This window comes from Myxine glutinosa, chromosome 1, assembly GCF_964187855.1.
Source record: "Myxine glutinosa chromosome 1, kmMyxGlut1.1, whole genome shotgun sequence".
NCBI lineage: Eukaryota > Metazoa > Chordata > Myxini > Myxiniformes > Myxinidae > Myxine > Myxine glutinosa.
The window spans coordinates 24,750,488-24,775,389 of NC_136261.1; the positions used below are offsets into that span (position 1 = coordinate 24,750,488).

The following is a 24,902-nucleotide window of genomic DNA, read 5'->3' on the forward strand; positions in this document are numbered from 1 at the left end:
GTGGACTGCGTGGGTGACGGCCCGGGAAAGGCAATCCGCCACCGGGTTGTCCTTCCCCGTGACGTGCCGGATGTCCGTCGTGTACTCAGACACGGCCGAGAGGTGACGCTGCTGCCGGGCCGACCACGGCTCGGTGACCTTGCCCATCGCGAAGACCAGCGGCTTGTGGTCGACGAAGGCCGTGAACGCACGGCCCTCAGGCAGATGGCGGAAGTGCCTGACCGCCAAGTGAAGCCCGAGCAACTCACGGTCGAAGGTACTGTAACGGCGTTTGGGCGGGCGAAGCTGCCGGCTAAAGAACGCCAGCGGTTGCCAAGCTCCACGCACCCATTGCTCGTGCACCGCGCCCAGCGCGTAGTCTGAGGCATCGGTGGTGAGGGCGATCGGCGCATCGGGCGCCGGGTGCGCGAGCATGGTGGCGTTAGCCAAGGCGAGCTTCGTGCCCGTGAACGCCGCGTCCATCTTCTCGGTCCAGGTGACGTCGCCTTTGCCCGGCTTACCTCGGAGAGCTTCGTGCAGGGGGCGCAGAAGCTGGGCGATACGGGGCAGGAACCGATGGTAAAAGTTCACCATGCCCAGGAACTCCTGCAGCCCCCTGATCGTGCGGGGGCGCGGAAACCCCTTCACCGCCTCCACCTTGGCCGGCAGGGGGACGGCTCCATGGCTGGTGACGCGGTGCCCCAGAAAATCGAGTTCGGCGACGCCGAACCGGCACTTTGCGGGGTTCACAATCAGGCCATGCTGGCCCAGGCGTTCGAAGAGCGTGCGGAGGTGGTGTAGGTGCTCTTCGCGGGACGCGCTGGCGACGAGGATATCGTCCAGGTAGACGTATACAAAATCCACGTCGCGCAGGACGCTGTCCATCAGCCGCTGGAACGCCTGAGCTGCATTCTTCAGACCGAAGGGCATCCGCAGGAATTCGAAGAGTCCGAACGGCATGATGACCGCCGTCTTCGGGACGTCCTCCGGCCTGACGGGGACCTGATGGTAACCGCGTATGAGGTCCACCTTCGAGAAGAAGGACATGCCCGCCAAACCGGCGGAAAAGTCCTGAATGTGGGGGACGGGGTAGCGGTCAGGGGTGGTGGCGTCATTGAGACGGCGATAGTCCCCGCACGGTCGCCATCCCCCGCCGGGCTTCGGCACGATGTGCAGCGGCGACGCCCAAGCACTCTCCGAGCGCCGAACGATGCCGAGTCACTCCAGGGTAGCGAACTCCGCTTTTGCTACCGCCAGCTTCGTCGGCTCGAGGCGGCGTGCCCGGGCGTAGACCGGTGGCCCGACGGTGGGGATGTGATGGGCCACCCCGTGCTTGACGGCCCCTGCTGAGAAGGTGGGCCGCGTGAGGGCCGGGAAGCCGGCGAGGATGCGGGTGAATTCGTCCGCTGCCGGAAGCGTACAGATCAACGTGGCCGGAACCAAACCTTTCAGCAAGCCGCTTGGCAAGCCGCTCAGTGAGCCGCCCAGTGGGCTGCCCGACGAGCTGGGCAGCGCACAAGCGAGTGAGCTGAACGTCTTGGCCTGGACAAGACGTCTGTGCTTTACGTCGACCAGGAGCCCATTTGCGCACAGGAAGTCCGCGCCAAGCAATGCCATGGGCACGTCGGCGGTGACGAACGACCATCGGAAAACCTGCCCTCCGAACCGCAGAGAGAGGCAGCGTTTTCCGTACATACGGATGGGCGTCCCATTTGCGGCAAGCAGCGGGGGGCCCCCGCCCGCGGCGTGCTTGTCCAACGTACCGGCAGGAATGACACTCACCTGCGCTCCTGTTTCGCACAGGTAGCGGCGCCCGGATAAGGTGTCCGTGATGAACAGCAGGCTGTTCGAATGGCCGGCGCTCATTGCCACTATCGAGCACCGGCCCGGGCGTTTCCCGACCTGTCGAAGGTGCATGGCGGATGACATTGTCGAGCCTCGTGGCCGAACCTGGCGTGGAACCGGCACCAGGTGGTGGAGCTGGAGGAGCGCGGCTGGCTCCGCCAGGCCGGTGGAGCCGGTGGTTTTCCCCGTGGTGGCGGTTTTCGCCGCGGCGGTGGGCGGGGCGTGGCGGCGGCCACGAGGTGCGTATCAGCATGTTGTGTATGCTGTGGAAGCTGATGCTGTGGATCAGCATCGGCCTCGGGATCCACGAGGTGGGCCGCACCAACTCTCGCCCGCATGTCCGAAGCCGCGAAGTACCTGTCCGCCTCGGCGGCCAATGCTCGGGGTTCCGTTAGCACGGTCCCGGCCAGCACGAGGCGTACCTGTGCTGGAAGTTGACGACAGAAAAGCGTCCGGAATAGAGAACCAGGGGCTTCATCGCCCAACAGTGACAGCATATGGTCCATTCGGACCGACGGGCATGTGTCGCCGAGCTCGGGGAGATCCAGGAGGCGGTCAGCCCGTGCGTCCTCCGTGAGGCCGAACGTGGCCAGGAGCAGCCGCTTGAGTGCCTCGTACTTGTGGCCGTCCGGTGGGTGGCGAAGGACGGACACAACTCGAGTGGCCGTGCCGGGCCTGAGGGAGGCGACGACATGGCAGTAGCGCATGTCGTCGTTGGTGAGGCGCTGAAGCTGAAACTGGGCTTCGGCTTGGACGAACCAAACTTCGGCCTGGGCCTCCCAAAATTCGGGAAGTTTAACCGACATCGCGTTGTTGGGCATGGCAATGGCGTCGTGTTTGGAAGGATCGCTACGGCAGATCCAACGTCGAGGGTCACCAGTTAAGCGCGGCGTTATGCGCGCTGCTTGTAAACAAGGAGGAAGTGGACAACGCGATAATTTGTAAGAGTCTTTATTCAAGAGCTCACTGTAACACTGGCGCGCTCCGGGCTGCGCGCCCGGTGTATATCCTGAGGCCAGGCCTACCCCTCGGCGTGGCCGCCGCCCACTTGGTGCGCGGAATGATGTCACCACGCCAGTGAGCTTCCATGTCCACCACAATACCTTTCCCCAGATCGATGCCTCCTCACAATTCTATCTTGGAGTTGTATGGACAGTTCCTTGTACTTCATGGTAGAGTTTCTGCACTGACATGCACTGTCAACTGTGAGACCTCATATAGAAAGGTGTGTTTCTATCTAAATAGTGTGCAATCAATTTATTTGGCCACAGGTGGTCTCCAGTCAAGTTGTAGAGGCATCCCAAGGATGATCAAAGAAAATTGGATGCACCTGAGCTCAATTTGGAGAGTCATAACCAAGTGGTTGAAGACCTATTGACTCAAGGCATTTTAGAAAAGAAATTCCACTTTGACGTTAGGTAACTGACTAAACAGCACTTATGTGAAGATCATAAAAATATCTCAATTCAATCCATTTTAAATTCCGGCTGTAACACAACAAAATGTGAAAAAGTCATGTAGTTTGGTTTGAATCCTTTCTGGAAGCACTGCACATCAGTATGAAGTTGAGAGGGAATATTGGTTTGCAGGCCATAGTCTATGGATGTTAAACATCCTATGTTGACTTCCTGAAAAGCGGACAAGTTATCACCATCACCCTGGCCAAATTAAAAATTCCTTTCACTTTCATTCAATGTCAGGCCTGGCTGCTGCTTCCTGAACGATCTGAGTTAAATGTTTCCCCTGGTGACCTCACAAAAAGGTAGGAATAATTTGGGCCGTTAAAAGTGCTATTAGATCATTGCAAACATAAAGATGTTTGCAGATGCAATTGACTTACCATTTGTGGCTGCAGAGAAGCATCATTGAATAAATAAGTGAATTACATCAATGATTATGAGTTCCCTTTCAAGGAACCAAAATTATTGCCCTAACCTCTGGTACCCCCGATACAAAGGGAACAAAAGGACAAGAGGGTTAACCCCAAAGTTGGTCGCTAAGCCCCTTAGCTGGTATGTGGATTAGGAGTTGTAGTAGTTACGAGCAACCTTAACACAAGAGGAGGCCATTAGGCCCATCGAATGTTATACTTTATGGTGTCATGGAAAAGAAGAAATCTCATGTGCAAAAAGCAAATATGCTGTCACGGATGGTTAAGTCAACCCCAGAAACAAGCACAGTATACAGCAAGGGTTTGTGATCACAAGATAACCCAGTTTCCGCATATCATGGAAACAGTAATGAAGATCAAGAAGTGAAATGAGTTCAAATAATTATCAATAAACTCACGTAATTTTCTTGAAAATCCCAAAGTAAAAGGAATTTCTTGACATTTCAATTTTCTATCAGCTGCAAACAAATTCCCTCTTGCACGTCTTGCTTTCAGAATGTATGATTCAGAAGAAAATCTGAAAGTACAAAATACAGTTACAAACGGTCCAACCTCTGAGCTGCGGCTTGTTTGGAGTTTGGGGCCCGCCTTTAATATGGCCCAGAAAGCCTTGGGGTTTTCGACGCTCTCTCATGCATTCTCACGTTTGACTGGGAAGACGGTCTGGATCCACCCTGGTTCTCATTGCCTGTGTTGACCTTCCCATACACACTGACACTAAAACTTTGGTTGTTACCCTTTCCAGAAGAGAGAGCATTGCACTTGACTCCGTTTGTCTGTCTGTTTGTTTATCTGTTTGTCCAAACAGAATAAATATGATTTTTTTTCTGCAACCATTGGTCTTATTTACAGGAAAATTTCAACATGTGTGCACCACCTCCTGTGGAATTTTTTAATGATAATTATGGCGTCGTATGTTACGTGGTACGGGCACCATCTTGGAAAAACCGAAAAACTTTGCACCTCTACATCTCTGAAAGTGCTGCATCGAACAAATTCAGACATGGATCATTTTGAAGAACTCTCCACAGGGAAAAAAACATGTTAATGGTGATGTGATAGGTGACCCTAACCCTGACAACCCTAACCCTAACCCTCCATTATGAGGTCATAATTCGACAAGAACAAAAACTTCATCGGATCAAGATGAAATTTCTTGAGCATCATCTAGGGATAATTTGTTGGAGAAAAAACAAACACTGATGGTGTCAACGGTCACGTGGTTCGGCCACCATATTTGTTTTAACACAAAAGGCTAAAAAACCACTAAAACACATCCTGGCGAGGGTTTGCAATCTCTGATTGCTCTTCCTTGTTGTTATTCAGTTGGTGGGTGAAAATCTGCACTTGGCGTTGGGCCAAAATCTCAGAGAGGCTTTAAAATGATTTTCGATGCAGGTTTTTTTAGGCAAACTGTAAATATATTTTTTATTCATAATTCGAGTACATAGATTCCAAAATTCCAATGTTACCGCATATTGGGTTGCACATGAATTTTCTATGACATCATCAAATTTGCATATAAAAAAATTATCTGCCAAAGTCGATCTTAACCATTTTGGAATTAAATAAAACACTTACACTTCTTCGTGAAGCTTCCTCTTTTCTCAGGAAACTGTGGCTTTAGTTCAGTCATTTCACAATGAAAGAAGATCCATTGTATCGGCAGATCCAACACATGGCCTCCTCCACCTCTGGGCACTATGCTTTCCCCAAAACATTGAACAGAGCCACTGGTCTCTTTTATTGGCCCTACATTTCAGCTGATGTCCCAGACTATTGCCAGCAGTGTCCAGCTTACCAGTCATGGTGATCTCCTGTGCTGCGGTATTGGTATATTAGTGCTCAATATACCAATTTGGCCATTTCAAATAATTGCTGCTGACACCAGAACCTTCCACATCCACAAAAGGCAATCACGATGTGTTAGTGCTAATGGACCTCCACACAAAATTTGTTAATCTGTACCCATTACGAGGCCAAACTGCTGGTTCTGTGGCTCAATGTATTTCTGAATGCCACACAGCTCAGCAAGGAGTCCTGCTTTACCTTCAGATCAGGACAAACAGTTTTAATCCGACTTAGTAAAGGACCTTTGCAAATTATTGGAAATGCGAAAGCTCCGCACCTCATCATATCACTGTCAGAGTAATGGAGCAGTGGAATGCTACAATCATACCCTGGAAGATGAACGTGCCATGTCCTTAATTTGACAGAGATATTGAGTGGGATGAACATCTCCATCAGAGTGAAATGGTCTACAACACCACAATCATTCCAGCACTGGCTTTACTCCTTTTTGCCTGGCACATGGGCATGAAGCACAGTTACCCCTTCGTCATCTTTCCCAAGACAACCAACCCATTCTTTTTCCCACCACTGGGCACCAGCAGCATCTGCTGTCTCTCCCAAACACAACAAGCTTTTGATAAGGTTGCTAGATCAAGTAACTGAGGAACAAGTCAGCAGAGGATTTATAATGATAGGCATCTAAAATATCCACTTTATCATCCAAGGGATTGATTGGTGCTTGTGGATGACCCAGCCCACTACCATCATACCCTTGCAACATCGAGGATCGGTCCCGACAATATGCTTCGGCCTCTTTCTGTGTCCGAGGAGCACCCAAATGTGAACTTTGAAATTTAGGAACTTTCATACCCATAGACCGAGGCAAGAATCTTTCACTGCAACTGCTTGAAACCTTACATCACCAACACAACAACTTCATCCATTCTGCATCCTGGTCCTCAGCCTTCAGTGCATGACCACACCACCATTGACTGCTTTACCTGGTTTTCTACCTCCTCCCATAGCACATCCACCATTTCAGGTGCAGCAATGGGAACCCACTTCCTTACCTGCAGAGCACCAGGCACAACCTTTACCGTCAATCTCGCTGCAGCGTCTGTCTGGTGAGCAACTTGTTGTAAGAAGTGTGGCAGAATAACTAGTCCCTCCTACACAACAAAAGTGTTTACCTCGACATATGAGATACGTTTGGTTAACCTAATTACCTTTCTTCTTTTCTGTTGTTGAGTCATAATGGCATAACCTAATTACATTTATTTTCTGTTGTTGAGTCATAATGGCATAACCTAATTACATTTATTCTCTGTTGTTGTTGAGTAATGCTGTTGTTTCTTGCATAACCTAATTACCTTTCTTCTTTTCTGTTGTTGAGTCATAATGGCATAACCTAATTACATTTATTTTCTGTTGTTGTTGAGTAATGCTGTTGTTTCTTGCATAACCTAATTACATTTATTTTCTGTTATTGAGTCATAATGGCATAACCTAATTACATTTATTTTCTGTTATTGAGTCATAATGGCATAACCTAATTACATTTATTTTCTGTTGTTGTTGAGTAATGCTGTTGTTTCTTGCATAACCTAATTACCTTTCTTCTTTTCTGTTGTTGTTGAATAATGCTATTGTGTTTGCCATGCTCGGTAGGTGTAACAAATTTGAAAAAGATGAAGTTGATTTTTTATTTCATTTTCCCAAAGAATGATGTCTGATGTTTCGTGCACAGTATTTTATTAAGTTGTCCACCAGATGATCCTAATTTGCATAAATCTGCACAAACATTATTTTAAAATAATAAAATGACAATTTCGCCTCACATATTGTTGCGGTTTTGAGTCTGTCAAGTGAGAGTAATAAAGGTTAAAGTCTGTCCCCCATCGTTAGTCACACAAGCAACATGTAGCCTCGCAATAGTATAGTTATGTCTTAGTATTTGTGAGCTTAGTTCCCTTCCAGTGTTAACTCTGTGTTGGGTAGGAGCCAGGGAGATGGGCCCTACTGCCACCGATCATCCTATGTCCATAGCCTCAATCCAGTTTGTTAACGTTGGTTCATATTGGGCAAGTTAACACGAGGGAGGCAGAGGAGGATCGGGGCGGAGTCGAGGCAGAGTGGCAGGAGCGATGACGGTAAGCATGAGCCGCCAATCAGAGCTCAGAGGCGGTGGCGTCAGAGGGCGTGGTGAGAAGAGTCTGGTGAGTTCCAGAAGGTTTGGGGGGCGTAGCGATAAAACCCACTGCGCAAAGCCCTCGAAAGGACTTGCAGAGGAGGACTTGCATCGGAGGGCTAATAGGACTTGACTTGCGGCGAGAGAGAGAGACAAGAGGACTGTTGCCTGTTGAACTTGATCATTGCACAAGAACGCGCACGCTAACCAACGCCAAGTGTATTGAAGGAGAAGAGTTGGCCGCTACATATACGCGGGTGCAGCCAGGCGCGTTTATAACGAAATAGTGCATTTTCAGCCGCGCGAGTGAACGAGGCTGAGTAACCGCCAGCTGTGCTAAAGTCCGCCCTCTACCGTTTCGCCCCGATCATCCCTTTGTTCGAGAGATGCGCTACGAGTCCCTGCCTTCGCCTGCAACCATCTTCGCGGGACGTGCCGGGGACCGTGGAGAGCTGGACGAGGACCATCCCTGGACGCGTTGGGGAACACCTGCCCATCTGCAATCCCCTGTGTTAGTGTGAGTGAGACGGGCCCTTTGTCCCAGGGATATGTTAAGACCGTTTAAGGATTACTCTGTGTCTCTTCATCCTTGAACTGTATATATGTGTGGCAATAATTAAACCCTTGTTCTTTCTTTCTGATTCGATCATTCCTGTGGTTTCCTCCATTGACTAAGCGTGGCACGAATAAGATCGCTCCAATCGGGTTCCACTAGTTAAGACTGCGCGGACCACGTGTATGCAATCCGCTCGGTGTACTACCATCACACGTGGTTCGTGCGAGGCTTGTTTCCTCGCTCCCAGGGCAGCGCGGGTACCTAGGTATGAGTGAGAAAGTAGTCCCGAAACCCTACTCCGCATGTGTCCGGGAGGGACGTAATAAGTCTCTTTTCCACTAGGCCAGTAAAGACAAGGGGATTAATCCCCCCTTGATAAGGAGAAGAAGGCCGGCGTAGAGAACCATAACAATATTTTACTTTCTGTACATTAAACTTTATCGTTGTGTTTGAATATTTCAATGTTATGACATATTACTTTTACTTCGGTACATTAGCTTTCATCCAAAAAATTAGCTCTTTGGAAAAAGATTCTTTAAATCTTTAAGCAATTTTTGGTGATTAACAAGGAAAAGTAATTAGCTTTAAATACAACACATGTGACGAAAAAGAGGAAAAGATTATGCTGCTTAAAAATAGTCTGAAAACATTTTACCGTGAATGAGGGAAACAAAAGCAAAATGCATCAAGTGTACATTCTCCCACCCGAATTATCATGTGTGCATAATAAATAGATAGTACATTTTCGTTTTGTTTGACATAGTTTGGTTGAATGGAATTAGTGCACAGCGTTATTATACTGGGATGACAGATGATCGTCCTCACGTCGTCAGGTATGTAAGGCGACGTTACAACACAAACATCCAAACATTACAACAGAGAAATCCGTATTTTGAAGTTGGTGTATGTGAAGTTCTGGCCTGACGGTTTATACGAAAGGGTGGCGAAGAAAATCTTATGTTTTCATTTAACACTATTTTGTACAATTAGTTTAGTTCTGCAAAGCCATGTATAATGTTCATTCATTTTATTTCACATTCGTACAGCAATAATGCACCGTTTGAGCCACGGGCAGATGCACGGCACACAGGATTCCCAAAATGCATCCAAAATCGGTCCCGTTTAACAATTACAACAATCATGACACAAACAGTTCTCCTGGCTGTCCTGCTTTATGGAGAACCACGCGTGTACAATTAATCACAACAGCATTTGGATCAAAATGCCAAAGATTTAAAAAAAAACCCAGCGAATCCAATAAAAAAACCAACACAAACATAAAGAAAGCAAGGTTTTGTTGGAAAGGTAACACGATGGAGAAAATGCGAACATTTCAAGTACCAATTATTCTTGTCTGATGCAAATGGTGCAAATAAAAAATACTTACCATTTGGAGCTGTTGACCTTTGGAATACTTTGTTTTGTTTGTTTGTTTGGAGTTTGGAATACTGTTGGAAACATTTGTGCACATCTTAACTAGCACCTTTATAACTACAGTTGCAATACTCAACTCCATGGACAAAAATTGTTGGACCATCTTATTCAGCTACTAGTCGGGGCCCTCAATCGAAAAATCGTGCACTTTTATGTAAAGTTTCGAGGTTTTGGCTTGAGTTACCTTCGGTGATATGATTTCAAATTCCGCCAGGAGACAAGCTCAATTGTCACCCTATCCAAGATAGCCACCAAACGTAATATCGCTACCACGTGGCAAAGGCGTCAGTCGTAGAGAAATGGGGACTTCTAGAACACACCCAATTTTACCTTTAAGTGAATGGGGAAAATGCGGAGGAACTTATGGGACACCCACCAAAAACTCAAAAAACATCCGTCTATTTCTCCCCTTCCCATCTAAACCATTAACAAATGTTAAATCCTCAATAGACCCCCAAACCCTTTGTTGATTCTAAAACACCCCCAATTTTACATTGAAGTGAATGGGAAAAGCTATTTCTAAAACACACCCTTAACCCTTAAAAATATTTGTCTATTTCTCCCTTTTCCCCAAGCATGCCAACATATATTTATTCACAAGCCATATCCACTTTTTCCATTATTCCATTGATCATACCCTAAAAATTCATCTATTTCTGACACTTTCAACTAATCCTATTATCAAATATTAAATCCTCAATAGACCAACTATTGCAAACCACACCCACTTTTTGATAAACCATGCCCACTATTTCCAAAACACCCACACCCCTAAAAACATCCTCCTGTTTCTCCCACTTCCTCCAAGCCATTTATTGGTCTGAAAACACACCCAATTTTACATTAAAGTGAATGGGGAAAATGCACTGGAACTTGGGAAAATGCATTGGAACCCATTTTTATCCAGTCATTTATCCCAACCCATTTTTAAAAAAACTAAAACCCTTTTTTTTTTAAACCAAATGCACAGGGACTATAAACCACATATGCTTTTCTATACATGCTCATTATAGAGAACCAATGAATATTTGTTGATTCTAAAACACCCAAACCACTACATTTTCTCCCATAATTTATTTGAACTCGAATAGAGAGTCAATGAAAATCTGACTGTTCTATTTTTGGGAATAGCTTCATTTTCTTATGCACTCATCACCATCAAGTATATTTATAAATAGTATGTTTGAACTTGTTTCTTGGTTTGAATATCTTTGATTGGAGTCCTTCAAGACTTTGTTTTTCTTGAATAAATGACTCATTCTTCAGTTGAAGATTTTGAGGATTATGATAGTGATGATACTATCTCTACTGAAACAGAAGACAGTTATGATACTGAGAGTTTGTGTTTAAATGATAGTCATGAAAGTAGTTTTATCGATGATGATGATTATGAAAGCACTGATTGCAGTGAAGATTAATTTTATTTGAAGTAAAGTTATACAATATAAATATTATGAATCTAAATGATATACCAGATGTTGAAGCTCTTGAATTCCCCGATATTCCCCACGATAAATTAGAGAATTGTCCTGCGTGTAACAGAGTGGGATTGAACACAGAGACAAAAGCCTATGAACAATGTATATTTTGTGATTATCTTCTAAATAATGATGAAAAATATATAGATAAAGAAACATAACTGTTTCAAAATTTCAACAAAAATGAATTACTTTACAAGATTAATAAGAGAAATAAATATTTATTTTTCTGATGAAGGCAAACATTTATTTGAAGAAGACTTTCACACTGCTATTGGTGTACATGATGCTGAGGATGCTCCTTTCCTGACAACAGAAGAGATTGACAAAATTAGGATGATGTTTCAGGGATTGATGTTTTATTATTTACGATTGTCATTTTCAGGGGAATAGCAAGACAAGAGGTTATATAAATAAATTAATGGATTATATTAAAATGAAAACTGAACTCAGGATAAAACACAGTTTCTTTAAAAAAATGCCTGTAAAAAAGTGGATGAATTGTTTTCCAAATATATAAATGAATGATTTTTAACCCGTTTGGGAAAATAAGATAAAGTTTAACAACCATAAAAATCTTCCAAATTCATTAAGATGTCTCTTAGTTGGTTCAAGTGGATGTGGGAAAACCTGTTTGCTTTTACAGATGCTCCTTACTCCCAAAGTTTTAGATTATAATAATTTAATCATTTTCATAAAGTCAGGTTTTCAACCTCAGTATCAACTACTCTCACAAGGTTTTATTGTGGGTCTTCAAAAAGAAGACATAATCAGTTTATTTAAACTTCAAAACAAACTAAATGATTATAACATTGAAGATATTGTCACACGATTGCCCCTCGGTTAAGACCCGGGGATCTCGGATGGATTCGAGCTTACTTGGAGGCGTTTCCAATTCAATGGCAGATCGACACACGAGGCGGGGGATTGGGGGAGGATGCCTGGCTTACCTGTCGGACACCCCCCCCCCCCCCCCAGTCTTCACCTGCAAAGTGAATAAAGTCATACGAACATGGAATTATGTACAACAAGAAACAATTTATTTTTAGGGAATCCGAGAACAATGGACGCGACGGTACATAAATAATGTTCCTAAATCGGGATCCCGCACACCTCACTTCACATAGAAGACAAGGGAAAGAATTAAATAAAAGAATTGTCGTGTTTGGGGTTTGTGTGGTGCGTCTTATCTGTCTGCTGTCGTCCAGGCCCCAAACTCGCGTCAGGACGCGGATCCGTGCTTGGCAGGAAGGAGGCCTCAGTCCGCTTCGTTCGCATGCTTCGCGAATCAGCGCACGCCGCCCGGCAGGCCCTGCTCGCATGATCATTGCTTCACTGTCTCTCCAATGTCCAGAGGCAAGAACATGTCCAATCGGGAATGAAAGGCGAACGGGGAGGAGGTTCAAATGGAGATTAAAAAAAATCATTGGCAGAAGGGAGGTCCAGGCAGGAAGAATCCAGGAACGTGAGGGCAAGGGAGAGCACTCCAAAATGCCAGTGAGCGAGCGGTTTTACTCACGGTCCTCTGACGTCAGCTCGCTTCCCCTCCAACCAGTGCGTCACTTACTTGTTGCCTTTCTCGCCCTTTTTCATCACCGGCGCTTGCCCTCCAACCAGTGCATTGCTTGTTGGTTGTTCGTTCGCACCTTATGCACTGATTGGCCGTGGTCTCATCGGTTGGTGGCCAATCAGTGTGTTGCTCCTTTACCTTTCTCACTGCCAATCACTGAGAAGCTCTCTGCCCTTCCTTTGACCAATTGCACATACTCCCCTACTCTACCAATCAGTGTGGTGTTCGTTGCTCGACCCTCCCCCATGCCAATCAAGAACCCCTCTGAGCGTGGCTGTTGCTCACCTGCACAATGTTTGTCTTCCACGGCGCCGTTGTACGCCGTTGTTTCCTGCCTGTTTCTTCCGGTCAGTTTTATCGTCAGTAATTGTAAGGGGGGGGGATTTAATTAATATGTGCACTATCTAAGGGCTTATCTAAGTGTCTGTAAGAGTGCATTTCCATACGGGGCAAAGGGTAGATCACCAGGTCTGACACAGGGGAGTTATCTTAGTCCCTACAACTATTTATCACCGGATCATCCTCGTATGATCACAGGTACACACTTAATCCGACAAACCGCCTAAACACAGAACTTATTACAGGGGAGGTTCCCTATCACGACAACTGGACACCTACCTATGCAGATCTACTTAAATCTAGATATTCCCCCCTACCCCAAATTCATAACACAGGCCCCCTTCCCCCTCCCCCCCCCCCCCCCGGAACCGTAGCCCCTGCAAGGTTCACTGCAGGCGCTACCATTCCAGTCTTAGCACTTACTGTCTCACAGCTAATTAACCAATGAAATAAAGCAGGAGGGCTGTGGGAAGCGAGCCGAAGCTACCTAACTGTGCTCCTTAACATGCTGACCTCCTTAACCAACCATGTATTTCAAATATTTACAATGATTTTCATTGGTCGCTCCTGTGGTGGGAAGAAACAAACAACAAGCACTCGAAATCTAACTTAACCACAAACCTTAACCTTAACCAAAACTTCAAAAACTCAACTAATACATATTTGTACAACCCCTTCCTACTGCCCGCGTCCCCCGGTGGATACTAGAAGATGCAACCTTACCTGCGGGGCCATCCCATTGTACCCCTAAATTTCTGCTGGCCCTGTCCTGGTGTTACAGGTGAGTGACATCTCCCCCATTCATTCTACACAAACCCATAACCATTCATTCTCAATCCAAAAATCGTTACAACACTAAATCATTACCAAGCACTTAATTCACCCCCCCCCCCCCCCCTGCAGGACCATGGCATAGATGTCATATCACATGTGTGCATTTCTCTCAACTAGGCAGCGGGGAGGTACCGCACAATCAAGATGGTGGGGGCGCTTCAGGCTGTGGTGCCCACAGTCCGAAACACAAGTCACCTGGCTTACAAATTAATCCCCCCCCCCCTCCCCCTTTACCTCTTGGCCCCATGACAGTCAAACAGCCCTTTCCACCGTTACCCCACCGGTGGGGTCTCCACACTCCAGGCTCTGTTGCCTCCTGCTTCTGCGCAGCACACGGGTCGCCGGGAGTCTTCCACCCAAAGGCGCCTAACAGACCCTCCACCGCCGGTCTCCAATTTCCAGATGCCACTGGCTGCCAGGGGTAATTGCCGCAGAGGGGGGCCGCAGTCATTGCTCCTCAGAGCTTGATCTGTACCTGGGGACACGCACACCTTCCCCACCCACAAAATCCCCAAAACACATTTCCTCCCCCGCTGCCATTCAATTCTCAACACATTCCCAGAGATGGTTCAAAAAGGTGTTTCCAACAATTGTTGCCATGGCCTGCTTCATGTGAAATCCCCAATTCCCAGTTCACCAAACATTTCCAAATGCACATTTCAATACACAGTCACTCATAACTCAATTTCCAAACTCACGACCACATAAAAACATATCACCCCCACACAAAAACAAACGCCACCCACAAGACACTGTGGCACACATTCCATCCCCCTCAGCGGCCATGTCATTACTCTCACCCGCCCCCTTCTCCAAATTACATGTCCCCAATTTCCATAAGCAAGTCCTGAAGTCTGGGACAATAACCATCAAGGCCTTACCTCTACCTTGATGTGCAGGTATCTACCAGTTGGTCAGGTCCAAAGTGCCATCCACCCTCAAAATCCCAAAATTTCACATTGGGCCTATCAAATTCCCCCAAATTTCACTTTTCAACCCCACTGTACTGGCAGGTATGTGGATCCGCCCCCAACGGTGAACTGTTCTAAACAACTACATGTGGCTACGACAGCTCCGCATCTCCACCGTTCAAGGATCAGCGGGACAAGCCGAGCAGCCGAAACGTCAACATGGCCCATGAGTGTCCATAAGTGTGTGACCCACCAAACATCTTTCGGCCCCCCTGCGAGGAACACTGCTGCATCATCCCCAGCTGGTCAATGTGGTGAGCACCTGCTGCCAACAACACCACCACACTCACAACCTCGGCCCTGGGGGAGACGGTCGCAGTGCGTGGAATCCACCCTCACATCACCTAGGCCGCCCTCATCCCTCAGTCCACACAACTGCAGCCCCCAGTGCCCACCCACACTTGACCATGCCAAGGTCCAGCAGACAGCCATGCTCCACCAGGAGACTCCTCCAGAAGACATGGTCCACACACCTCAGACACCCATAGCACCACATTGACTCCCAGACACCGAACTACATCACCATAACCAAGTGTTCCAAATATTGGCACAGTCACCCCAGTAACCAGTTGAAGGCTGTGTCCTGCTACCTTCTCAATTTTTATCCCAGCCCCCAACACTTTGGTCTGGCACACCTGGATCAATAATGGCATCACTATACAGTGTCCACCATTTCTCTTCACAAAATTCACCCTTAAATTTGCATCTAACCCTCAGATTACCCATGCCAAACATTTGTCACAATTCACTCATTTCACCAAAGAAAGATGCTTTGCCATACACATGCCAGCCGAGCATGGCCCATATGCTCGGCTCGTTACACATTCCCAATTCAACACTCCCATGGCTCTCTTCCCAAACCGAGAGTCCATAAATCATAACGGAACATCTGTGGAAGATCACTCTCGCACCATCACGTTCCACAGATGCCCCAATGGTTGTCCAGCAGGCTATCTCCATCCCTGTCCATTCGGTTCGTCCCACGTCCATAGCCCAGCACAGCATGGCAGGTCACCACATGCTGGCTGTCCCAGAGTCTCAGGAGGAGAGTGTCAGGCCACATGCCCAGGTGGTCACCACATTAGGCCCAAGTTGGCCGTCCGCAGTGCCACCACCAAAGCGCGACCCACAACAACTCCCCCTAGTGGTCCTCAATAAATGCCATCCCAGGCTTGAGAAACCACCTCGGACCCCCTGAAAGTCTTAACCCCCACCAGGATCCGGTGACCCTGTCGGTCCTAGCCACCAGCTCAGACTGCGCCCCGACGGACAAGGGACGCCACACTCCACCTGACCCCCCTTGGGGGCCCAGGTCGTACCATGACACCCATGGCTGGACCCCACGTACAAATCTCGCCAGCTCAGCCCCCCAGCTGGCTGGCATTCCAAAATTTTGAAAGGGGCAACTTTTGCCTGAGGCCATTCCCCATGACCTCTCCTGGTCCACATTCCACAGCCCGTTGACCAACTCCATCCAAGGCTGCTCCAAATCAATTTCCCATTTTAATTTTATTTTAGATTGTCTTTTACAAATTTTGGCCCCAGGTGTCCAATCACCGCAGCTGCAGGTAACAACCCCTACCACAGGTTGTTCTGCCCCTCCATGCAGCTGGTCCACATCCCCTATGGGGTCCAAATCTTCAGAGGCTCGATCTCCCGAACCAACTCACCTCATCAACCAGACTCCTTTGGGCCTGGTCAACCTTGTCCTCCATGGGAATGTCCCAGGTCCCCAGCCGCTGGGTCACATCATGCTCATCATTATTACACATCAATTCTGGCCCCATCAGGCCTTCCCCAATAAATACCCGGTCCGGCTCCATTACACGGACCCCCAATAATGTTACTCCCTCTCGCACTGCACCACCGCCCTGGTGCTGCAAGGATTCCAATCCATCCCCCAGTTGGGGTGTTGTTGCATCCACCTGGTCGCGATAAACCTCCAGGCCACCAGGTGGGAAACATTCCCTATTACCAATTTTACATTCCCCATTCACCTCTTCACATGCCGTTCCCGGTGCAATTCCCAATTTGGCTCCCCCCACCCCGTTCCGATTCTATTTCTGCCACCATTGGATTCTCCTGGGCCCCATGTGAATCATTCTTTTGTTCTTTCTTTATCTCATTCGTTTGCTCACATGCGGTTTTCGTTTCTTTCGTTTTGGCTTCCCTTTGTTCAGCATATTTCTCTCTGTCTCTCCTCCATTCCCTCATGTTGTTATTCATTTGCTCACTCTGCTCCCACAGAGCCCTCATATCGTCCTTCTGTCGATTCTCCAATCCTCCCAATTGGTCCCTAATGATTGCATTAAGGCCTGGTTATCGTTCGGGACCGCCTTGATAGTGGGGGAGGTTCCACCACTACCCTCTACCCCCACTACTTCCGAATCACTCCCACTGCTTCCCGCATCTTCCGTCCTCCCTTCCCCCATACTGCTCACCTGCTCCTCCATAAAGGAGGTTGCTTTCCCACGTGGCTTTTCCAACCGGAATAAAATTAAATTTAATGACGCGCAGTTCGCGCAGTTCACGATCGACGATGCCAATTTATCGCCTCCGACTAAAAAAATTTGCATTCAAATGGCGGCGCGATTAACGCCCGACCGTGTCGATGTCTCGCCGCGGACAAATTGTTTTTGTCCGACGGGCCCAAATCCTCACTCTTGACACCAGTTGTCGCGCAGACCCTTTGGTTAATACAATGGCTCGCGGATGGACCTAAACGGATCTAATTGGAGGCGCCGACCGAACATGGATTTGACTATAAAACGCGGGAGGAAGAAGGAAAGTGGAAGCTGCGGTAAAAGTGCGTACCTGTGGCAGGCGAACGAACTCAAACGGACACAGGGTTAACAAGGAATGAAAAATAATACAAGGGTTTATTTAATCAAAGGTCGGGACAGGGAAATACGCGCCGGTAATAAAATGTCCTAAATCGGGATCCCGCACACCAGACTTCAGATACAGACGAGGGAATGAATTACAAAAATAGAAACGTCCGTTATGTTCGGGGAAATGTGGACTGGTCTTATCTGTCTTGTCGTCTTGCATCCGTCGACGTCCCACGCGGCCCTCTCCGTCCACCTCCGAGCACCACCAGGCCTCGCTCCAAGCACCACAAAGCCTCGCTCCAAACACCACACATCCAACGCAGGCTAGCGGCTCCACACGAGGTCGATCTCCACACATGATCGGTCTGCCAAGTCCCAGTCAGCTCTCCCAAGGGTTGGACGTGCCAGAGAGACAAAGGAACGTGCAAGAAGCAAGCGAACTCCACTCAACTCAAGAGAACTCCCAGAAGCAAGCCAGCGAACACGGGCTATGACTCCGCATAGAGTTCGGCGCGCCCTTTTTATAACCTTGCGGCGGTGACGTCAGCCTCGGCACGCCACCCAATCATTGCCCTCCACCGATTCATTGGCTGGAGTTTCGCGCCTACCCCGCCAACCCATCACACGTTCCCTGTAGCGTGGTGATAGCGCGTGCTACTCGAGGCCTAGCAGAGGTGTAGCTGGCTGCGGTCCATGCGGTGGTGCCCTGAACTGGCTTCCTGTCCGTTTTCTTCCAAAGTCTTGTCAGGGAAGGGAATTTAATTAATGCGTGCACTAAAGGGCCTAATTAAGTGTCTACAGGTGTGCATTGCCATAAGGGACAAAGGTTTGATGACTATGTTTGACACACAGGGGCTGTTATCTTTAATCCCTAACTAACTAGCACACGAACATCCTGGTATGTTCACAAGCAGACATATTAACCCGACAAAACGGACTAAACACACAGAACTTATTACAGGTAGATTCCCTATTGCGACAGTCGAATACCTACCTATACAGATCTATCTGGCTCTAGATATTGTGCTACCCTCCCCACATAACAATATGTTATTTCTTTAAATTTTTAATACCACGCTACAACTAATATTAATTGAAAAATTTCCACTAAATCTTTGAGACGTCGCTCTCCTCGCCCTCCTCCGCACCCTCCTTCCTCACTTCCTTCTCATTTCTCTTGTTCCCACCCCAACTTGCACCATCTCTCTCCCTGAGTGCATAGCGACGTGTGGTGAGGCAGATATTTCGGGTCTAAACTAAAGGGACTTCGGGTGCAAAAGTTCTGAGGAGTCTTAGAGTGCAAAGCGTCTGAGAGGTCTCAAGGATCTGCAACCTTCTCAAGCATTTTAGGGTTCTAAAGGGTCTCGAGGGTTATAAGGACGAATTACTTTAAATATTCCCTGTCCAGATCTGGATTAGAATCTCCACCAAAATTGAATGAATTCTTCTCTGTCGCATACGGAACCTCTCCACCAAGTTTTGTCCAAATCTGCCCACAACCTTTTCAGATATCCTGCTATGTATCGTTTTTGGCCATATCTCCTAATGGTGAAGAATCACTGAAAAAAATATCCCCGCTGGATCCGAATCCGGATCTTAACCAAAATCTAATCATTTCGTCCTTGTCGCATACACTACATCTCTGCCAAATTTCACCCAAATCCATCCACAACTTTTGAGATACCTTGTTCACAGGCAGACAGACAGACAGACATGGGTTAAATGAAAACATAACCTACATCCACCTTTGGTGGCAGAGGTAACAAACAAACAAACAAACAAGAAAACGTCATGCGTAGCACGATACTTGCAAAATACGCCCTCCCCCAAAAGTTTTCAATATGACATGATGGCCTATGGTGACCTCAAAAATACTTGGTGGTTGAATTCAGTGACCAGATATGCAAGTCCTCTTCAAATTTCATGTCAATTGGATGAAAATTGAGGATTTTAGAAATTTGGTCTATGTTGACCTTTTGGCCTATGTTGACCTCAAAGATACTTGGTGGTTGAATTCACTGACCAGATATGCAAGTCCTCTTCAAATTTCAAGTCAATTGGATGAAAATTGAGGATTTTAGAAATTTGGCCTATGTTGACCTTTTGACCTATGTTCACCTAAAATATAATTTGTGGTTGAATTCAGTGACGAGATATGCAAGTCCTTTTCAAATTTCAAGTCAATTGGATGAAAATTGAGGATTTTAGAAATTTGGCCTATGTTGACCATTTGGCCTATGTTGACCTCAAGAATACTTGGTGGTTGAATTCAATGCAAGTCCTCTCCAAATTTCAAGTCAATTGGATGACTATTGAGGATTTTAGAAATTTGGCCTATGTTGACCATTTGGCCTATGTTGACCTCAAAAATTCTTGGTGGTTGAATTCAATGACCAGATATGCAAGTGGTCTTCAAATTTCAAGTCAATCGGATGAAAATTGAGGATTTTAGAAATTTGGCAATGTTGGTGACCTTTGGCCTGTGTTGACCTTTTGACCTATTGACCCCAAAAACAACAGGCTTCTGGCATTTGACCAACTCTACCACTTGGTGAAGTTTGGTGAAGATCGGTTGAAAATTGTGACCTGTAGGCCGGTGACAAACAAACAAACAAACAAGAAAACGTCATGCGTAGCACGATACTTGCAAAATACGCCCTCCCCCAAAAGTTTTCAATGTGACATGATGGCCTATGGTGACCTCAAAAATACTTGATGGTTGAATTCAGTGACCAGATATGCAAGTCCTCTTCAAATTTCATGTCAATTGGATGAAAATTGAGGAGTTTAGAAATTTGGCCTATGTTGACCTTTTGGCCTAGGTTGACCTCAAGAATACTTGGTGGTTGAATTCAGTGACCATATGTGCAAGTCCTCTCCAAATTTCAAGTCAATTGGATGAAAATTGAGGATTTTAGAAATTTGGCCTATGTTGACCTTTTGACCTATGTTCACCTAAAATATAATTTGTGGTTGAATTCAGTGACGAGATATGCAAGTCCTTTTCAAATTTCAAGTCAATTGGATGAAAATTGAGGATTTTAGAAATTTGGCCTATGTTGACCATTTGGCCTATGTTGACCTCAAGAATACTTGGTGGTTGAATTCAATGCAAGTCCTCTCCAAATTTCAAGTCAATTGGATGAAAATTGAGGATTTTAGAAATTTGGCCTATGTTGACCATTTGGCCTATGTTGACCTCAAAAATGCTTGGTGGTTGAATTCAGTGACCAGATATGCAGGTGGTCTTCAAATTTCAAGTCAATCGGATGAAAATTGAGGATTTTAGAAATTTAGCAAAGTTGGTGACCTTTGGCCTATGTTGACCTTTTGACCTATTGACCCCAAAACAATAGGCTTCTGGCATTCGACCAACTCTACCACTTGATGAAGTTTGGCGAAGATAGGTTGAAAATTGTGACCTGTAGGCCGGTGACAAACAAACAAACAAACAAACAAGCAAACGTCATTCGTAGCACAATACTTGCAAAATACGCCCTCCCCCAAAAGTTTTCAATGTGACATGATGGCCTATGGTGACCTCAAAAATACTTGGTGGTTGAATTCAGTGACCAGATATGCAAGTCCTCTTCAAATTTCATGTCAATTGGATGAAAATTGAGGATTCTAGAAATTTGGCCTATGTTGACCTTTTGGCCTATGTTGACCTCAAAGATACTTGGTGGTTGAATTCACTGACCAGATATGCAAGTCCTCTTCAAATTTCAAGTCAATTGGATGAAAATTGAGGATTTTAGAAATTTGGCCTATGTTGACCTTTTGACCTATGTTCACCTAAAATATAATTTGTGGTTGTATTCAGTGACGAGATATGCAAGCCCTTTTCAAATTTCAAGTCAATTGGATGAAAATTGAGGATTTTAGAAATTTGGCCTATGTTGACCATTTGGCCTATGTTGACCTCAAGAATACTTGGTGGTTGAATTCAATGCAAGTCCTCTCCAAATTTCAAGTCAATTGGATGAAAATTGAGGATTTTAGAAATTTGGCCTATGTTGACCATTTGGCCTATGTTGACCTCAAAAATTCTTGGTGGTTGAATTCAATGACCAGATATGCAAGTGGTCTTCAAATTTAAAATTCAATCGGATGAAAATTGAGGATTTTAGAAATTTAGCAAAGTTGGTGACCTTTGGCCTATGTTGACCTTTTGACCTATTGACCCCAAAAGCAATAGGCTTCTGGCATTTGACTAACTCTACCACTTGGTGAAGTTTGGTGAAGATCGGTTGAAAATTGTGACCTGTAGGCCGGTGACAAACAAACAAACAAACAAGAAAACGTCATGCATAGCACGATACTTGCAAAATACGCCCTCCCCCAAAAGTTTACCATTGATACAGCAAATTGTCCATTTCATGAAGATTTAAATTTACAATCTTGATCAAAGCTCGGGTCAACAGGATGAAAAGTGACGATTTTAGAAATTTGGCCCATGTTGACCTTTTGGCCTATGTTGACCTCAAGAACACTTGGTGGTTGAAGTCAGTGACCAGATATGCAAGTCCTCTTCAAATTTCAAGTCAATTGGATGAAAATTGAGGATTTTAGAAATTTGGCCTATGTTGACCATTTGGCCTATGTTGACCTCAAAAATACTTGGTGGTTGAATTCAGTGACCAGATATGCAAGTGGTCTTCAAATTTCAAGTCAATTGGATGAAAATTAAGGATTTTAGAAATTTGGCCTATGTTGACCTTTTGGCCTATGTTCACCTAAAATATAATTAGTGGTTGAATTCAGTGATGAGATATGCAAGTCCTTTTCAAATTTAAAGTCAATTGGATGAAATTTGAGGATTTTAGAAATTTGGCCTATGTTGACCATTTGGCCTATGTTGACCTAAAAATTCTTGGTGGTTGAATTCAATGACCAGATATGCAAGTGGTCTTCAAATTTCAAGTCAATCGGATGAAAATTGAGGATTTTAGAAATTTAGCAAAGTTGGTGACCTTTGGCCTATGTTGACCTTTTGACCTATTGACCCCAAAACAATAGGCTTCTGGAATTTGACCAACTCTACCACTTGGTGAAGTTTGGTGAAGATCGGTTGAAAATTGTGACCTGTAGGCCGGTGACAAACAAACAAACAAGCAAACAAACAAACAGACAGACAGTCACAAACACAACCGACCAATATACTTGAAAAATCTTCGATTTTGCAAGTAACAAGCAAACAAACAAACAGACAGACAGAGTCACAAACACAACCGACCAATATACTTGTAAAATCTTCGATTTTGCAAGTAACAAGAAAACGTCATGCGTAGCACGATACTTGCAAAATACGCCCTCCCCCAAAAGTTTACCATTGATACAGCAAATTGTCCATTTCATGAAGTTTAAAATTTACAATCTTGATCAAAGCTCGGGTCAACAGGATGAAAAGTGACGATTTTTCAGATGAAAAATGATGATTTTGGAAAGTTGACCTTCAGTTGACCTTTGACCTTTTGACCTCAAAAATAGTTAGTTTCCCTATTTCGTGACTCAATGTGCAAATGCTGTTCAATTTTCAAGTCAATTCGATGAAAATAGAGGATTTTAGAAATTTGGCCTATGTTGACCTTTTGGCCTATGTTGACCTCAAGAATACTTGGTGGTTGAATTCAGTGATGAGATATGCAAGTCCTTTTCAAATTTCAAGTCAATTGGATGAAAATTGAGGATTTTAGAAATTTGGCCTATGTTGACCATTTGGCCTATGTTGACCTCAAGAGTACTTGGTGGTTGAATTCAATGCAAGTCCTCTCCAAATTTCAAGTCAATTGGATGAAAATTTAGGATTTTAGAAATTTGGCCTATGTTGACCATTTGGCCTATGTTGACCTCAAAAATGCTTGGTGGTTGAATTCAGTGACCAGATATGCAGGTGGTCTTCAAATTTCAAGTCAATCGGATGAAAATTGAGGATTTTAGAAATTTGGCCTATGTTGACCATTTGGCCTATGTTGACCTCAAGAGTACTTGGTGGTTGAATTCAATGCAAGTCCTCTCCAAATTTCAAGTCAATTGGATGAAAATTTAGGATTTTAGAAATTTGGCCTATGTTGACCTTTTGGCCTATGTTGACCTCAAGAACACTTGGTGGTTGAATTCAGTGACCAATTATGCAAGTCCTCTTCAAATTTCATGTCAATTGAAAGGATAGGCAATTGAATTGATAGGATAGGATAGGCAGCCGTGAGGAGAATGGCGCGCTGGTTGCGTGAAGACTGCAGTACCTCAGAGATCGCGTTGAGGCGATTTTCCCGCCCGTCTCGATCACCCGATATTTCACATCTCCTCAGGACTCTGCGCTTCGGGCCCCTCCACCAATCCGAAGCGCAGCTTGACTCAGCTGTGGGACGAGGCATCCTTGAGGATAATGGCGCGCTGGTTGCCTGAAGACCACAGTACCTCAGCGATCGTGTTGAGGAGATTTTCCCGCCCGTCTCGATCACCCGATATTTCACATCTCCTCAGGACTCTGCGCTTCGACCCCTCCACCCATCCCAAGCGCAGCTTAACTCGTTAACAGTTAAAATAAACTTCACGAACGGTTGACTTATTGTGCTTTCAATCGTTTCATGGCCAAATAATTGAGGTGATGAAGCTTGTCCCGAAACCTCGATATGTCAATGCGTTGGACATTTTGTCTCGGGAATGATATTATAACAATACAGGTGATGGACATGACACAAAGTCCCGCGTGGAATGCCGAATACAACAAGGTCCAGGTGATGGACATGACACAAAGTCCCGTGTGGAATGCCGAATACAACAAGGTCCAGGTGCGAGATGGACTTTGAACCGTTTAATATCCAGATTTAGTGAATTATCTCATGTTTACAAAAAGTATTCACACACTGGAAGACGTGAAGGTTTGAAAAATTCTGGATGCTTCCAACCAGGTGAAGTCCGATTGGGTGGATCAGTGACGTGGCTGATGTTGCTCTGAACAATCTAAATGGCGATCATCACGTGGTACGAGCAAAGGTAGCTCCATAATACATTAATGACACGGGCTCATGTTAGCAGCACAGACAGGCATGACGTCATTATATATGTTAACAGTTTCAAGTCATTTTCAAGATATGCAAGTCCTTTTCAAATTTCAAGTCAATTGGATGAAAATTGAGGATTTTAGAAATTTGGCCTATGTTGACCATTTGGCCTATGTTGACCTCAAGAG

General features: G+C 45.7%; 2 protein-coding genes across 7 annotated transcripts in view; one reads left to right on the forward strand and one right to left on the reverse strand.

The window, feature by feature from the left end:
* LOC137412765 (carnitine O-palmitoyltransferase 2, mitochondrial-like) overlaps positions 1-6,734 on the reverse strand; it is an 84,567-nt gene extending 77,833 nt beyond the window's left edge. The window contains exons 1-2 of one of the 6 annotated variants that reach the window (XM_078769769.1): positions 6,604-6,734; positions 4,114-4,232 (exon numbers count right to left, since the gene is read on the reverse strand). In XM_078769769.1, coding sequence (XP_078625895.1) covers positions 4,114-4,157 — 44 coding nt within the window. In that variant the 5' untranslated portion in view covers positions 4,158-4,232; positions 6,604-6,734. Of the gene's footprint in view, positions 1-4,113; positions 4,233-6,576 lie in introns of all 6 variants that reach the window. The other 5 variants (XM_078769761.1, XM_078769757.1, XM_068098066.2 and 2 more) reach the window with 5 other exon arrangements.
* Positions 1-24,902, forward strand: part of LOC144889489 (uncharacterized) — an 880,122-nt gene that overhangs the window by 385,699 nt on the left and 469,521 nt on the right. The gene's annotated exons all lie outside the window — the stretch shown is intronic.